At 32.0% G+C, this 18965-nt stretch overlaps 1 protein-coding gene across 1 annotated transcript; it reads right to left on the bottom strand.

Annotated features, from left to right (window-relative positions):
* Positions 1-1396: 1396 nt before the first annotated feature.
* Positions 1397-14936, bottom strand: LOC132743239 (uncharacterized). Its single transcript, XM_060731775.1, has 5 exons — positions 14909-14936; positions 14011-14096; positions 7427-12941; positions 6282-6520; positions 1397-5125 (listed from the first exon to the last, which is right to left on the bottom strand). Exons 1-5 carry the CDS (start codon positions 14934-14936, stop codon positions 5045-5047), a joined length of 5949 nt encoding a protein of 1982 aa, XP_060587758.1. The 3' UTR covers positions 1397-5044.
* Positions 14937-18965: the final 4029 nt, after the last annotated feature.

Here is an 18965-nt window from a genome sequence, read left to right as displayed (position 1 = left end):
TTACTCAGTGTATAACTGTAGTATGGTATTTTAAAAAAAGTAAAATAAAGTATCTGCATTCACTTATTAATGACGCATGAAGCGTTTTACAAAGATCGTCTTATTTCTTGTTTACTTCAATGAAAATTATATAATGTATAATAATGTCTTTAAAATTCAAAGAGGGACTATATGTAGAAAAGTATATGATTATGCTATGATCGTTTCATTTTGAAATTGAAGTAGCGAAACAAAAACAGTAGAATTATATTAGTGACACAAATAAAATTCAAAATCATTTTCGGTTTTTATGTGCGAAATTCAGTTTAGATAATTAATTAATTTGTTCATGAATTGTTAAAATTGATTCAGAATAATGCATGCCCTTCTTATCTTTTTATGGTATGTGATAATGTATTGTTAAAATACATTTGATATGATTCACGACAAAGCACATCGTTATTCTCTTTAAAATTTAGCTTCACATACATAAGACATGATGCTATTGGTATTAGTTTCGTATTAAGTAGATCAATTTAAATGTTTGATATTAATTTTTTGAACTTTAATAGAAATATTCAGGTAAAATAATTTCACCCATTCTTTTACTGTATTAACTCATTATATTTGCATTTTATGGCTACGTTTTTATCGACGCTATACATTATAAACAAAAAAATGTCATATCTTCTGGATATTCTGGGACCTTATACTGTGATTATGAATAGATAGAATGGAAATAAAAAAGTGGATTTGTTTAAACCCTTTCCTTTTTTCAATGCATTGTGTTATAGCCAGAAAAATGTTTCGTACTAATTATTTCCATATGTAGGAAATTATTGACTTTTTGTATGATAAACTAACTTACTCGATCTGTCAATATGTCAGTTTACTTAATAATTATATAGATAAAAAACTTTAAATTGACAGAAACTTTAAATAATTTCAATCTAAAATACTTCTGTACCATTGTCTTAGACAAGTAGCTTGTCTAAGGAAAATGGTGGACTTCGCAGGCATCTCAGCGTGGAACTGATAACGATCGCTGATTGGCTTATCTCTGTGACCCCTGCCAGTTTGATTGACAGGCGGCGTAATGTCAATTGCATTGCTCTGTTCACATGTCTATTTTTTCCATCCCATCCCTCCCACTCCGTACACTGGTATCAGTTTTTTTGTTTAATACAAAAAGCTCATTTTGATGGAACTATATTTTTTTTATATTTGACAGTTACGTTATGCTTTCATTCAAGACGTATGGAGTGAGAAGAAGCAAAGTTCATTTTATGTTCGAATTTATTCCAGTATTTTTCGATAGAATAAAACCAATGCAATTGGCCAAATGTAATTATGTCTCGGTGTTTATTATGCTTAATAGGTTTCAAAGAGAAAAATAATAAGTTAGTTTTGTTTGAACAAGCTCTGTACCATGTGGTTTGGGAGAAGATGCCTTTAAAATATTTAGCAAAAGCAAAACAATTTGTACAACTTTGGCACAGCTGCATGCAATTCAAGGGAGCAGATCCAGGATTTTTTACCAGACAGGATCCAACAATTCTGATAAGGTGTAATGCATTTTGAAAAGAGGTTGACATTGTTCTAGTTTTCCAGAGGAGGCCAGGAGTCAAAATTCTGATATCCTAAACGCCCGCCCCATCTCCGGATCGGAGCATGAAAGGAGCGTTATAAACAAGTTTTGTTCAATTCAGCCCAGTGGTGTTGTGAGAGAAGTTGAAGGAAGATAAAGGAAACAACTCGTATTTTTCACTTGATACACCTCGGCTATTTACGTAGTTCATATAGACTGTCAATGGGTGTATGTAAAGTAGACAAGCAACAGACATGGGGTAATATAAAAATTGCTATAAACCATACAGTATAGAGACACTCAAATATAGACAAAAAAAGCTAAAGTGACTTTTTATTTATCTTTTTTTTATTCCATGTTGAACAAAGGAGTATTTATCCAAGGCTGGTACAACAACATAAAATCTAATATATTTATTTTTTATAAAAGTAAAGTAGGCAATTGTACACACAAAAAACTAATAAGTAATAGTTTGGGGAAAAGGCTTTTGCCATTTATGTAAGATTCAAGATAGTATGTATATTGCCTTAATGTGTCATGCATAAAACTTAAGAATGTGACAATAATTTATATAATTCTTGAGTTGCCTTTTTTCAGTAACTATTTATTTTTAATGCTAATTTATTTATTCATCTCTCATTAAAGTAAGTATTGTTCAAATAATAAAATCTTATTTGTGTCATTATCAGAGTAATCATTGTTCTAAAAACAGTATTTTATTAACAAACAAGATTAAAGATCTATTAATGGGAAATGAGAAGTTATAAAACTTTTGATCAATGAAAAAAAACATACAATAAAAATAAGGTTCTTTTATATTATTTCGATCAATTCTGAAGTGAGTTTGAAATAAAAAGAATAGGGCAAAGACCACCCAATATGGCATCAACAAATATCAAAGCTCTGGGCATTGTAATTTCAAACAAGAATATATAAACATGTCTTCTTATACACTATATATGTGAACAAAGTGACCCAAGGACAGGGCAAATTTTGATACCTGGTTCACACAACCAGTAAAATATATATGCTCTTGGCATTTTAGTTTCTGTAGTGATAATTTTTAAAGATCCCACTTTTAACACAAAAACTTTTAGCTTTTGAGAATAAACATTTATATTATTAGTTATAAAGATTGTTGACACGTTACATGGCCCTATATAAACGGCTATTTGTAAATATAACCCGAGCCGCCAGGCGAGGGTTATATTGCAAACAGCCGTTTATATACGGCCATATAACCTGTCAACAATCTTTATTACGAATTTATAATACAGCAAGTATCATTTTTTTAAAGAAAAAAGTAAGATTTCTTCATGAGTCGACAGCAGCCGTGTATATAAAACTATATAAACGTCACGATTACCAATGAAAAGTGACGTTACAAACGTGCAGTATTATTAAACGATTGTAGAGGGTCACTGAAAAATTATTGCTAAGAAATTTGGCCATAATCTACAATATGATTTAGGAAGAGATGGTGTTTAATGTGTGTGGATTAATATGTAAAACATGTAATTACTTTGTGCTGAGGAGAGCTAAAAATAACATACAAATAGAATATTTAAACACAGGTTGATCATTATATGCTACAGATGTTCTTAATAAAGATGAAAAGAGATTTATACTAAAGCACTAAACATTTTCAAAATCAACAATATTTCCATGTATTACAACTATAAACAAAATCATATAAGTCTTCAAGCAATACTGTACATGTGCAACTCTTTGAATAAGTTAGTTGTCTATACAATTAGTTTACAGCCCCTTCTATCTGCAGTTTAATCCAAACCAACCCCTAACTAGACAATACACAACTGGCTGTACAGTTTTAGTATTGAAAAATTAGATTCCCTTGAACTGTTGAAGCCCCAAATTTAAAGCAGAAGAAACTCTTTACATAGAAATAAAAGGGTACAACTTAAAAAAAGTCTAAAAGTTGCTATTAACAATGCAAAAAAATAAATAAGCATAATATTTGCCAGCCTTATATTAATATTTATATATTGTACTTATACATAAAAGATTTTCTTTTTATTATGTTATATTACCTAGAGCAAATCTAGCAACATGCTTTTGTGACAAGTTTCCATAATAATCAAAACATGGCATACTTTCATTCTATTTCTTCAAATCAAGTAAAAATTGAAAACAATACATGGCATTATATGTAGCACATAAAATAATATCATCATATAATACACTCAATGCTTATAGCAGCACGCCTCCCGATTCATCTTAATTTTCATGAAAATTTTGAAAATGTATTTAAAGGTAAAATATTGTGAAATGAACAAAAAAAGTACTTGACACATTACAATCAGCACTTAAAATCCACATAAATTACCAAAAAGAGGTCAAAATATGCATAAATAGCCCCTACTGCGTTAGTAACGCAGTAGAAATATGGTGATAAATACTGCAAAATACAGTCATTAATTGCACATATGATATAAATTATCACTAGAATCTTTCATTTGTTTACTTTTCTTAAAGATTTAGTATGGTTTTTCGAAGTTTAATTTTCTTGAAATATTTTGGGTCATCTGGAGGCATGCAGCTTTAATAAGGAACCGATATATCAAACTAAAAGTGTATAAAGCAATATTTTAACAAAATTATTGTTTAAAGTTTGATAAGAAATAATTTCAAAATATCTGTAAGAAAGAAATATGTTTATATATTTCCTTAAGAGCAAATGACATATTAAAATCCTACTTAAAATAGTAAACATAATATATTATTCCACTACATTTTTTTCTATTTTAGTACATAATTTGTGCATACACAATAACAGTGATATTTGAGCCGCGCCATGACAAAACCAACATGTGTTTGCGACCAGCATGGATCCAGACCAGCCTGCCCATCCGTGCAGTCTAATCAGGATCCATGCTGTTCGCTATCAGTTTCTCTACTTGTTATAGGGTTTGTAAGCGAACAGCATGGATCCTGATCAGACTGTGCGGATGCACAGGCTGGTCTAGATCATGCTGGTCGCAAACCCATTATGTTGGTTTGTCATGACAGGGCTCATTTATGTTAACAAGTGTTTCCAGAATCTACCATAAGATTAGGAAAACAACATGAATTTTCCATTTTATGAACTTTATAAAGATATTTTAATAGATATAACTTAATACCCTGTAAATTAACTTATATAAGACTTCAAATAATTTCATTATTGTGGCGTTGCTCTGTAAACAACTCACAACCTTTACACATGAAACCACATATAATGACCAGTCTGACCAGGATCCATGCTGTTCGCTATCAGTTACTCTACTTGTGGATGCTGGTCTGGATCCATGCTGGTCGCAAACCCACTATGTTAGTTTTGTCGTGACGCGGCTCATACTAGTATATCACTGCATAAATTCTTTTGATCCATGATTTATAATACATGTATAAGAAAATTCAGCAGAAGTCAACACTCCAAATTTCAATTACTGAACAGTATATGTATCTGTATAAATTTCAAACAAGCTTTGCTGCTGGTCTTTCTAACTTTGTCTTCAGCCTATTTCTCTTTCTCTTTTCTCTTTGAGCTTTTTTAAACTGGAAAATAAAATCAATTTAGTATTTATAACATTTTAAAATCAAACTTTTTCACAGTACATGTATATCTTGCTCTCACTGGATCATATCTTAATCTAAACAACATTTACAAACTATTTTATGTAAAGTAAAGAAATCAAGCACAGAGAAATGAAGATTTTGTTTAATCAAACAATTGAAACATATTTATGTGTTAGAACAGTTGAAATGAAAGCTTAAAGTTCACTTCGTAAACTTTCAGGACCCCTTCTAGAAACTAACCAGTACTGGTGCCAGATGAGGAGGCCTAGCTGTGACTGATTTATTAACTTGTTGGATCATAAGTCTCACTAACACTGTAAAGGTCATATAGTAAGTTTCTATCTTTATTGATCGAGGAAGTCCAAGGAAACATTTGTGCATTTTTCTTTCAGGTTTGAGAGGGCACCAGAGTAGAACCACTGACCTTCAGTATACTAGCTTCACATGACAAAATCCTTGATGGGATTCATACCCACTGGTGTGAAGGATAAGTGATTTGAAGTTAGCAAACTAAACCACTCACCCACTGAGGCCCTAGTTGTTGTGTAAGTAGGCCTTGGAACATGTTCTAAAGGAATATAATCAGGGTCAGTATCAAATGATCCTTATTTTATTTTCATGAAACTAGTATTGATCATATTTGCTGCAAGAGCCACTCCGAGCTGGGGCCATGCACAACATTTTCTTATTTCTAAAGTCAAACACATTGAAGGAAGACTACTGTAGTAAAGAATATTCCTAGAAAGCTTAATTTTCTGAATCATGATATAATTCAAATGTCATATTTGACCTTGACAGTCAAGGTCACTGGACCTTGACAGTCAAGGTCACTGAAACGACAAGGTTATATTTGAATATAGCGACAAGGTCATATTTGAATTAATCATGTCAATTTTTGTCATAAGTGTTCTTTATGACAATTTAACATTGGACACATAACTGCATGTTCAGTACTTCTTTCTTCATTTGTTAAACATCTAACATGCTCTAAACCTATTATTAAAACATTTTTAACGCACGTTTGACGTTTCTAAAGATATTAAAAACATATGGATTTCTGAGGCAGAATGTGTCTTTAAACAACAGGATATGTCTTTAAATAACAGGATATATAAGAACAAAATTGCACCTTTACCTTAAGCAAGTATCTAGCAGCAGCTGACATTGGTTTCTTTAAATCTTCACTATTAACACTGTCAGATGACTCAGCAGAACTTGAATCACATCTAGAGTTATCTTTCCCTTGTTGCTCTTCATCTAAACCATCATTGATACAGAAAGATTTCTCATTTTTCAGCTCAGCATCACGTGACTGCTCACAGCCGGCACTAACAGGCTGATATGAGGGTAATGATACCCCAAGAGTTTCTGAATCTAAAAATGTAAAAGTGATTCACAAAATATTCATAAACTTATTTATTCCCTTGACACAACAATATACCCGATATTAAGTTTTTTATACGAATTTTAATGATGAAACTGAAAGGATGAAAACTGAACACTTTGTAAGATAACTGAAGCTTAAGCTTGGCATTTCATTCAGTTTTTTCTGCTGCGGGCAAATGTAATCTTTTATTTGTTACCTGCTATACAGAATGGTAACATCTGCAGATGTTTCTAATTTTCATCATCCTAATATGTAAGTGTTGATTTCAGCTGGCATTACATAGAGGATATTGAATGTGTGTAAGTTTAAAATGTGTTGAATTTATTCAATGAGTTCAATATATTTACAATTAAACTTATTCAAACTTAAAAACCTATTTATGCAACCCCCACCCCCATGCCAGATGAAATTTCCGACATGGGTAAAACTAACAGGAAACACAAGTCTGACATACAAGAATTATTGGCACTGATCCACTCACTGACTGTCCAAATTGTGAAAAATTTGGAACAACCGTGCGTTTATTTTGACAATTGTGATCATTACACATTTTTTCTAAATTTTCTTTAATTTAAAAAAAAAATGACACTATACGTATATTCATATTGTCACAACCTATAGTGTGTAGAATTTTAAATATAATATATCTACTTTGTGTGAAGTCAAACATGTTTATTTTATATTTACAAAGAGACTGTGCAGCAATTATCAGTATATAGAATTTAAGCATAGCATATCTTTAATAGACTTTTGCATATAAACAAGACAACCAATTTTCATCTTCCTTCACATTAAGTTACAAAAATGTTTTGACTAATACTTTTAAGATAACCTTAAACTAGCAGCTCTTGATTGCAATTTTTACTGTTTCTGCAACAAACAAAAGTTAATACCTGTAGGTGACAGCTCAGTCTGCTCCCCTATCTTCTTATGTTTCAGTAGCCAATCTTCTATAAACTCATTCTTATCTACCGCCTCTACCCGTGTCAGAACAGAAGATTTCTTGCCTGCTATACTTGTCAATCTGTCATCTACTTTAATATTTTTACAACCTGTTGTATCTTCATCTTTTAACATATCCTTTCCAGCAGAATGCCTGAATAAATATTTTCCAATCTTATTGTCACTTTTATCATTATTTTCTATATTTGTTCCTTCCTGTAAACATAATGTTGCAGGATTTTCCGGTACATCATTTGAAATGTTTATATCATTTTCTACATTTCTTTTTCTGTAGAATCTTATTCCTCTATCAGACTTTTTATAAACAAGGTCACTACTAGTTCCTATGTTTTCAGTATCATTTAACACCTTTACAGGCCCTTTATAAACACTACTGGTTCCTTTGTTTTCAATATCATTTAACACCTTTACAGGTTCTTTCAATTTAGTTTGATCAATTGGTTTCTTCGAACTAGTTTTTGCACCAACATCGCTTAATACTGCTTGTTTTTTGGAAGGTATTAAACTAACAGAATCTGGACTAGAGTTATCTTTACATTGTTCATTATTCTCTGCTGAAAATAAAGACTCTGACGATCTATTCAATTCAGCAGATTTTCCAACTTTGACACTTTCGTGACTAGTTTTTTTCTCAGAGCCTTGACTAGAATCTAAACTAGACTTTGTCTTGTTTGTCTTTTCAATATCACATTTCTTCTTTGTCTCACAAGATACAGTAGCTGGATAAGGAGAATCTACAAAATTCTGCCAGAACACTTTATTACCAAAACAATTCCCATCTATGTAAATTTTACGTGGTTCATATGTCTTACAAGGTTTTCTTAAATTCATACTCTCTCCAACTTTAGGAGACTTTCCTTCATCTTTAACAGAGTCTTTGTTAACATTTAATGAATCTGTCTTTGCTTTCTTAGTGGGGCTTCTTATCAGAAAATCATCAAGAGAAGAATTATCAGTGTTGTCAAGCATTTCAATAACAGAAGATGTAGTGTGCTTCTTTTCCTTTTGCTTTATACCATCAATTGTTCTACTTGAATCTTGTTTATTGAACCTCTGTTTCTTTTTGTCAGTCTGATAATTCAAATTTACTTCTTCATCTTCATCATACAGTTTCCTTTTCCTTTGCAAATCCATCTTTCTATATGGTTTAACTTTAAATATAGTTTTTCCTTGACTGCTTATTGAATAGGTGACATTTGGAGCTTTTTGATGTTCTGTTTTCTTGATCAATTTTGTAAATGCTTCATTATCAGCTGATTCATTCAATTTTTTATTTCTCAACTCATTAACTATATCATTGTCAATGTCCACTGCTGGTTGTATTGTTTCGGCACTTGAAGTCACAGGATTGACATTTTCACTCTTCTCATCTTTTCTCACTTTTTCTGTTTCATTTACGGTATATGGTTCTATCTTTGAAGCGATCATCTTTTCAGGTGAAGACAATCTAACTGATGTGTCATGTTTTTGGGCTGGATTGTCTAATGGACTTTTCATTAAATCTTTTTCCAATTGTTTTGAACTTTCGCATCCATCATTAATATCTTTACCATGAAAATAGACATCTACTAATTTATCTGTCTTTTCAGATTGGTAATTTCCAGGATTAGATTTTCCTAATTCTTCTGAGCTTTCATATCCATCATTTATCTTTTTCAATGATTTTTCTTTGTTTTCAGATTGGTATATTCCAGGACTAGATTTTTTAAATTCTTTTGAGCTTTCACAATCATCACTTATACTTTTAACTGATTTTTCTTTGTTTTCAGATTGGTTAATTACAGGAACAGATTTTTCTAATTGTTTAGAACCTTCACACCTTTCACTTGTACCTTTACCTGGAAATGGAACCTCTAATAATTTATCTGTGTTTTCAGATAAGTTAACTTCAGGAATACTCTTGTCATTGTTTGTTGTCATGACCTCTGGCAATGGTGTCAGCTCTAAACTTTCAGATAAAGTGGGAACAAACTGTTGTGTTTGTGGAATTATACTTGACTCTGTTGAATCTCCTGAAACACTGACTTCCAATGGTTCGTTATTGAATTTTGTTGGAGATTCTGGTACAAATTCCTGCGTTTCTGGAAACTGACATATTTCAAAAGGTTGTGTACCCTGCAGAGGGCTTGTAAAAATGTTTGAAAACTGATGACTTATACTTTCACTTTCCTGCATTTTGTGCACGCAAAGACTACCACCTTCTTCTGAGTTTGCTGGTTTTATATTATCAGAAGCTTCATTTATTACACCGTTTGTAACATCTTCATGTATGTCAACATCATTCTCTTTACTCTTCTTAACATTCACCTCACTCTCTGTATAAGTTTCTTTAAGCACTCCTAAGTAACCCATATCTTGATCAAAACAATCAGTTCCATCAATTGTTTCCGCATCAATGTGATCATTTTTATCTTTTCCAACCAGCTCTTTGTTAAATGTCTTCACTAAGTCATCTACAGGTCTGCACTTCCTTTTTAAAGATAAAACTATTTTATCTTTTTTACCTCTAGGAAACTCTGTATCTGAAACAACCCAACCAGAGTATTCTTTATTAACACTCGAATCACTGCTCTCTTTTGTAAAACCTTTCTCATCATCTGATGTAAGCTCATATCCAGAAAAAGGGATTCTAAAAGTTTTGTCTGATTTCTTGGAAACATTCTCTCTAGTTGTTAAACTATCATTACCACCAATAGCTGATATTCCACAAATATTTTCCTTTTCGTCACATCTTTCAAGCCTTATGCATACGTCTCTATTTAAGCTTTTATCTAAACAACATATTGTATCATTTTGTTTCGATAATTCTGAGCTATTATCATCACCTGAGCAATGCAAATCATTTTCATTTTCAACTGCCTCTTTACAACTGTCTGGAATACGTTTATTATTCACTTTTCCACATATATTTTCTTTTTTATCACATCTTTCAAGTCTTATATGTATGCTTCTCTTAAATTTCCATTGGATGTTGTTTTTCTCTGAAACCCTTCTCAAAATGTTGTCATCTATCTGGGTCCATTCAGTAGAATTCATTTGTGCCCTTTCAGTACCATCTTCTTTACTTTTACATCCCACAGGGCTTTTATCATGTTTTTTTACTACGCACACATATTTTAGTTTGGTAGAATGAAAGTCTTTAGCTACTACTTGCAGCTTACGATGCATTTTATTATCAACTTCAGATAAAGGATGGGCAGCAGTCTCAGATTCCTTTGTTGAACATGCTGTTACATCTTTATCATTCATAGATATAGCTTCTTCCTTCACACCATCGTTCTGATGGTTCACGCCATTGTTCTGATGGTTCACACCATCGTTCTGATAGTTCAAACCTGATTCATCTTGTTGTACATCGTTCTGATCTTGGCTGTCTCCTGATATCACATTTTTGTTGTTTAAATATCTTCTAATGTTACTATACTTGTTTCCTCTGCGGACAAAACTGGACTTGGAAGAAGCTGGCTTTCCTTCATTTGCTCTAGAAGAAACAGACTTCCCTTCACTACAAGAATTAAGTTCACGATCTTTCTCACGACATGAAATCACTTTTCTTACTAATCTTTTTGATCTTTTACAACTGTCAGACTCAATTTCAAAGTAATCAGGAGTAAATGGGTTACGTTTTTTTGATTTCTCACTCAGTTTATCAGAATTTTCACTGTCTTGAATTTCTTGGCTCTGATTAAAATGCTGTCTTTCTTCACTCACATTGATGCTTTCAGTATCGTGTTTGAGAGAATAGCGACACCCTTCAGCATCTGATTGCTTAGAATTTTCACTTTTAGATTTATTATTTGCTTTATTATACCTTTCAATTGTCTCACAATGAATTCTATCAATTGTTTCCAAGTCAGTCATTTCTAACATATCATCTGATTGTAATAGATTGTTTCTACTCTCCTCCAAACTTTCATTTAATGATGAACTTACAATTGGATAACCAGTATCAGTGCTTTCCATTTTACTATATTCTGTTTCATCTTCTATTGGTTCAGTTTTCACTTCAGTCAAGAGTTCATCCTTAGAACCAAAAATCAAGGGCTCAATGCAATTACTTCCAAGTTCTTCTGTACTGTTTATATTTTCAGAAACTTTGCTCACTTCATTATTACCTTCACTGCTTGTGTCCTCCTGTTTTATTTCATTTTCTTTGAGGCATTTACCCCCTTCTGCATCATTGCTCACTTCATGTGACAAGTTTTTTCTACTGTTCGACATAGAAATACGATTAGCTAAATATTTCAAAGCTTGTAATTTCTTCCTTTTGTCATTCAGTCTTACAACCATGTTATGCCATTTGTCCTCGGGTGATTTAGAAGAGGTAGAAGATTGAGAGTAGTAATTTAACATCACTGATACATCTCTATCTGACAATGAAGACTTACATGAATTAGAGCTGCGAGAGGTTTCCATTTCAGCCCCAATTTCACTTTTAATACTTTGACACTGTGCCAACATAGAACAGTCATCATTAATAGTTAGTTCCTTATTCAACCTATCTCCTTGAGAAACTATTATACCAGTTCTATTCTGGCTTGTTGAATCTTTCCAAGTATTATCAGGCATGTGTTCACTTTCATTGATATTTGTTTCAAATTGTCTCTGACTTTCATTTTCTTCAGTACTTTCAAATACTGATGAATTTTTTGCAGAAACTTCTATATTTTCAATCTCATTAATTTGTGTGCTGTGAGCATTTGGAGACCCCAACTCAAAGCTCTCTCTCATATCATTTGGAGTATTAACTCCTTTTTGAATATTGTCTAGTTCATTGGCCTCTTTGTTTGCCTTTTCCTTAACAACCAATGAGTTCTTAACATTTCCTAAACATAAACTTTCACTTGCATTATGCTCTTGTGTTCTCAGTTTTAAATTTGCAGTTTTTCTTAATCCCAATGTCTTCATATGTTTGGTTCCTGTATCACTGACTACTTTAGCAATTTCTTTATCATTTTCACTGATAGACACACATGGTTTGTCTTTAACTTCCTTTCCTCCCACTCTCCTAGGAGAATCTATGTGAGGACTTACAGGATGTTCCTGACTATTACAATCTAACCTTTCATTATCTATTGCATTGCATATCTCATTTTCCTTCAAATCGTATTCATTTACTTTGTCTTCAATCGATTTTTCTGTTTCAACATTAACCACAGTTTTATTTGACTTATCACATGTTTCATGTTTGTCTGTTTCCATAGCAACCACAGTTTTATTCGACTTATCACATATTTCATGTTTGTCCGTTTCCATAGTAATTACATCTTGTTTTGACTTATCACATACATCACCATCATAATTATCCTGGCTCCGAAGGTCTGATGTTCCTAATTGAATATCTTTGTTCAACCCATAATCATTTTGTTGTGTGGAGGTCATGTTTGAATCTTCAAAACTGAATTGTAACGACTCTAGATCATCTTGCCACTGAGATGATGTAGCCTGTAAAAAAAGTATAAAAGAATTATCTGAATCAATGTATTACTACTATACATGACTTACAGTCAGAAAACCTTTTGTTGTTTTTCTAATTTTGGGTTTACGATGCTCTTAGATTTTTTATTCATCAATTTCCCTTTTGAAAATCAGAGCCCTTTAAATGGAAACAATATGGTATTTGAAGATTAAAATAAATATTGTTTGAAAATGAACATATAAAATTACCACTCTTATAAGATAATTATATAAGCCTTGATAACCATATCTACTGACAAGCCCACTTCACAATTATGACCACTGGTAGTCTTAATAAGTATTTAACTTTTATAGTGAGTCATGAAAGGTTCATTTCTGAGAGGTTTGGTTTAATACATCATTGAAATTAAGGATAACATTTTACTTTAAGAAATTGTGTAAAACTGTGATATTATAGAAAACATGCCACCACAAAAGCCTTACCTCTTACCTTGCCATCACATGAAAGAAAAAAATCTTAAAGCTTATGTTTTGCACTGTTAAACGTAACCGACTATAAATAATGTTTATCTTACTATCTTAAAAGTTTATCTCTGAACGCTAGATAGTTTAAACCATTTTAAACTTGATCATTTACATACATTGTATCTTAAGAAACACACAGACAGTTGAATTACATAATTATAATGCTCAACATTAGGCTCTTTATTTCATTTTCTTTTTTTTGTTTTTTTTTTTTGCTTTTTTCATATTTTGCATTGGATTTTAAATCTCATACATATACTGGAAAGGTCATATAGGGGTTAACTAGCTTCAATTGTGGCAGGTTAACCTCTAAGTTTTATCAGAGAATAATCAGAGAAGAAGCAGACACTTGAGTAGAAACATTAACTTTTTGGAAGGTAGGTAAATATCTCACTCATTTTTAAAATCAAAACTACTAAAATAAGGACCTTAACACTAAGGCTACATAGGCCTATCTAAATTTAATGACAGCTATATAGAATTATCAAGATAGTCATTTCCTAATACCATAAACATCAAACAAATTGCAGAAATGCTTTTATAGGAATATATATAAATAAATATGATATACCTGAGATGAAGTATGCACCTTATCAACTTTGAAAAGAGCATTCACTGGATCTGGAGACTGTCTGTCAACTTTTATTTTATCTTCATCTGTAGAAAATAAAGTAAATTATTCAATGTATAAATCAATGCAAATCTTATAGTGTCATTATGCCCATTTTTTCCCCTCAAGTTCTCCATAGTTGTATCAAATATATGTTTCAAAATAATGACAATTTAAAAATGTTCACTGACCAATAAGTAATCATGAAAATTGTTTACGATTAGATATCTTTTATCAATTAATGATACATTCAAGATATTTAAGAATTTTCGGTGTGTCACGTGGATTATTAATTATATATGTGAAGTAGAATAAGAAATTGAAAATAATTTATGGCAAAATGTGAGGTCATTTGATCTTTACCTGTTAACACTACATTAACAATATGACGGATAAAATGTCACTTGCAAAGATATATGTGAGATTATCTTGACAGTTGACCAACATTGTTAAGGTCATAAAGTTATTTTCCAGTTTAACTGGGAAAGGAAGACCTTGAATTACTTCAGGCATTTATAACCTGCCACCCTGGTAGAACCATTAACTTCCTGTAAGCCAGGTAGACAGATTTCTTAAAGGCATATTATGCCTAAGAAACAAATAAATTTCAAATAGCAAAATGTAAACAAAGTATTTTGACTTCAATACAAAATACTAAATTACTATAACTGTACAAACTGCCAAAAAGCTCCAGATGAAAAAATGGTTCAGGCAACTAGCCAATGAGTGACTTTTTGGAAACAAATAAAGTTAACCAAAAAAATAGAAAGCTTTTGAGAAATAAAAATAAATTCATTTCTGAGGCATAATGGGCCTTTAAGTAACAGAGTCCAAAGTCCTTGACCGGACTTAAACCTACAGCAATCATCATCATGAGACTTTAACATTTTTTAAAGAGACATAATCAAGAAATCATCACTGTTGCCAAGCAACACTAGGAAGGTCCTTGTCACACTAAATTTATCTATTTTTTTTTTATTATTTTTTTTAGGGGGTTTCAAGGCATATGACAAGTATAAAATTTTCCTTCTTAAAAAAAGGCAAAACATGTGTTTTACAACATTATACTTAACCTGAAGAAAATAACACTGAATGTGACATAATTTGTGATAATTGTAGCAAAATGTAAACAAAGTAGTATTTTGACTTCCATACATAACACTAAATCGATATATAAATATGCACTATTTGCCAAAACACAAAAGTAAAAGATTGCTTAGTTTTATCGTCAATAAGTAACTTATTGGAAATTGTAACTGCACACAAAAATAAAAGACCTTTGAGGAAAAAAGTGTAGCATTTTTTAGGTTTAATGGGCCTTTAAGCTACACTTCATAACGATCTAATAGCACGTTTCCAGCTTTAGCAGTGGGTAAAGACCTCAGTGCACAAGTAGGCACCCAAGTAGTCACAGATGTACCAAAAGATGTAAGGATTCCATAACTTAAAATTAGAAAGAAAAAAACATTCAGGGAAATAAACAATATGCTATATTTTCAACATCAACATCATCAAAACAGTTATGGAGTATATTATATAAAGTAACCATTACAACAATTAAATCTAGAGACTAGTACCTGTTTGTTCTTTAGGACTAAAAGATATTCCAAGATAAGACACAGACTGGCTTAATTCTCTCCCATTTTTGTTCTCTAAAATACAAAAATAAATTCAATGGTGAAAACAAGCTAACAATAAAGATTTTATACAGAAAATGTTTCCAATCTTTTAAAGGTATAAAAAGTATTATAACAGACTCTATAAACTGAGTCTGCAAGTGTAGAACAAACTTTATAAAATTGAGTCTGCAATTGTAGAACAAACTTTATAAAATTGAGTCTGCAATTGAAGAACAAACACTTTATAAAATTGAGTCTGCAATTGTAGAATAAACTTTATAAAATTGAGTCTGCAATTGTAGAATAAACTTTATAAAATTGAGTCTGCAAATCTCCTGTTACAATTGGAACTAAGACAGCAAAATTATGTAGCTGACAATCCAGGTAAAACAGTTTGATGTAATGGAAGAAAGACTAGACCAGACGCTTAATGCTACAATAGAAAACTACAGTTGTAGGCAGACTAAACAACAAGAGCTGTCACAGGAGACAGCCAAGCTCGACTAATAAAATACTGGACGCAGTAAGGAGGACAAAACTATGAAAGAAAAATCAATTATGTATAATTATTTATTAAGTTATAGTAAAAAAAATAACATTTGTTAAAATAAATTCCAAGATCAAGGGAAATAATTCTAGAAATAGTCACGCTAGAGTTATGACCCTTGTCACACAACATGTATATAATGATAAGAAGTATATATTTGAAGTTTGAAGTAGATACCTTAAAAAGTAACAAAGTTATAATATTTCTTAAAGAAAATCCTAAGTTCAAAGAGAGATAAATCTGTAAAAATTACTTCAAGAGTTATGAACATTGTCACATAAAATATAATTGATTATAAGGAATAAGTATTTGAAATTTGAGGTAGATACCTTTAAAACTAAAAAAGTTATAGTAAAAAATAACATTTTTCTAGTAAAAAAATCTAAGTTGATGGGGAGATAAATCTTGCAATATTGGTGCTAGAGTTATGAACCTTGTCACATAAGATGTGGATGATGATAAGGTACATTTATTTTAAGTATGAAGTTGATCCCTTTAGAAATAAATAAGTTACAGTAAAAAATAATATTTTTTAAAGAAAATTCTAATTCAAGGGGAGATAAATCTGAAAATATTGGTGCTAAAGTTATGAACCTTGTCACATAAGATGGGGATGATGATAAGGTACATATATTTGAAGTATCAGGTTGATCCCTTAAGAAATAAAGAAGTAACAGAAACAAGAGGGCCATGATGGCCCTGAGGTCGCTCACCTGTATATAGCCCCCCCCCCCCCCCCCCCACACACACCCATAAGAAGATGTTTCATGCTAAACATCTAAGCTCTAGCTCATTGGGCTTTTTAAAAGAAGTTTTTTTAAAGTTTTTTACTATACACATATAGTTAAAAACAATGACACCCCTGCGGCGGGGCCAGTTTGACCCCAGGGCTTTTATTTGAACAAACTTTGTAGACACTTACTAGAAGATGTTTCATGCTTAATATCTAAACTCTAGCTATTTGGGTTTTTTCAAAGAAGATTTTAAGTTTTTGCTATACACATATAAGGAAAATCAATGACCCCCGGGGCGGGGCCAATTTTGACCCCAGGGCTTTTATTTGAACAAACTTTGTAGACACTCACTAGAAGATTTTTCATGCTTAATATATAAACTCTAACTATTTGGGTTTTTTTCAAAGAAGATTTTTTTAAGTTTTTGCTATACACATATAAGGAAAATCAATGACCCCCGGGGCGGGGCCAATTTTTACCCCAGAGCTTTTATTTGAACAAACTTGGTAGACACCTATTAGAACATGTTTGATGCTAAATATCTTAGCTCTAGCTCTTTGAGTTCTTTAAAAGAAGATTTTTAAGTTTTTACTATATGCATATAGGGAAAATCAATGACCCCCTGGGGCGGGGCCAATTTTGACCCCAGGGCTTTTATTTGAACAAACTTGGTAGACACCCATAAGAAGATGTTTCATGCTAAACATCTAAGCTCTAGCTCATTGGGCTTTTTAAAAGAAGATTTTTTTAAGTTTTTACTATACACATATAGTTAAAAACAATGACACCCCTGGGGCGGGGCCAGTTTTGACCCCAGGGCTTTTATTTGAACAAACTTTGTAGACACTTACTAGAAGATGTTTCATGCTTAATATCTAAACTCTAGCTATTTGGGCTTTTTCAAAGAAGATTTTAAGTTTTTGCTATACACATATAAGGAAAATCAATGACCCCCGGGGCGGGGCCAATTTTGACCCCAGGGCTTTTATTTGAACAAACTTGGTAGACACCTATTAGAACATGTTTGATGCTAAATATCTTAGCTCTAGCTCTTTAAGTTCTTTAAAAGAAGATTTTTTAAGTTTTTACTATATGCATATAGGGAAAATCAATGACCCCCTGGGGCGGGGCCAATTTTGACCCTAGGGCTTTTATTTGAACAAACTTGGTAGACACTCACTAGAAGATGTTTCATGCCAAATATCTAAGCTCTAGCTCTTAGGGTTTTTTAAAAGAAGATATTTAAAGTTTTTTCTTTCGGTTGCCATGGCAACCAGAGTTCTGCATGGAATTAAATTCTTTGAACAATTTTTAAAGGTGACCACCAAAGGAACATTCCTGTGAAGTTTGGATGAAATTGGCCTAGTGGTTTATGAGGAGATGTCATTTAAAGTAAAAGTTTACGGATGACGGACGGACGACGGACGGACGACGGACGGACGCCGGACGGACGCCGGACGAAAAGCGATCACAAAAGCTCACCCTGTCACTTTGTGACGGTGAGCTAAAAATAGTATTTTTTAAGGAAAATTCTAAGTTCAAGGGGAGATAAATCTGAAAATATTGGTGCTAGAGTTATGAACCTTGTCACATAAGATAGGGATGATGATAAGGTACATATATTTTAAGTATGAGGTTGATCCCTTAAGAAATAAAGAAGTAACAGTAAAAATTAGTATTTTTTAAGGAAAATTCTAAGTTCAAGGGGAGACAAATCTGAAAATATTGGTGATAGAGTTATGAACCTTGTCACATAAGATGTGGTTGATGATAAGGAACATATATTTGAAGTTTGAAGTTGATACCTTAAGAAATGACAAAGTTATAGTGAAAAATATTTTACTGCACCAAAACTTTAATCTGAAATCTGGACGCGGACTCCGGGGCTAGTAGGACAGCTCTCCATATACTTCGTATAGTCGAGCTAAAAATGGGTAGTTTTGCAGTTTAAATAAAGTTTTGCATTTTTGTGCTTCTCTCCAATATCAGAAACATTCAAATTTCCAGCTTTACTGG

The sequence above is a fragment of the Ruditapes philippinarum genome, unplaced genomic scaffold, assembly GCF_026571515.1.
Source record: "Ruditapes philippinarum isolate M1 unplaced genomic scaffold, ASM2657151v2 ctg3459_1_1_1_1, whole genome shotgun sequence".
NCBI lineage: Eukaryota > Metazoa > Mollusca > Bivalvia > Venerida > Veneridae > Ruditapes > Ruditapes philippinarum.
Note: the sequence above shows the minus strand (reverse complement) of the source record. Positions and strands in the feature narration are given on the sequence as shown.

Coding starts and splice junctions, on each gene's coding strand:
- LOC132743239 (XM_060731775.1), bottom strand. CDS start 14,936: ATGTTAAAGTCTCATGATGATGATTGCT. Junction 14,097..14,908: donor GTCTCATGATGATGATTGCT/GTAGGTTTAAGT, acceptor TATTTTCTACAG/ATGAAGATAAAATAAAAGTT. Junction 5,126..6,281: donor CTGCTAGATACTTGCTTAAG/GTAAAGGTGCAA, acceptor TTTATTTTCCAG/TTTAAAAAAGCTCAAAGAGA.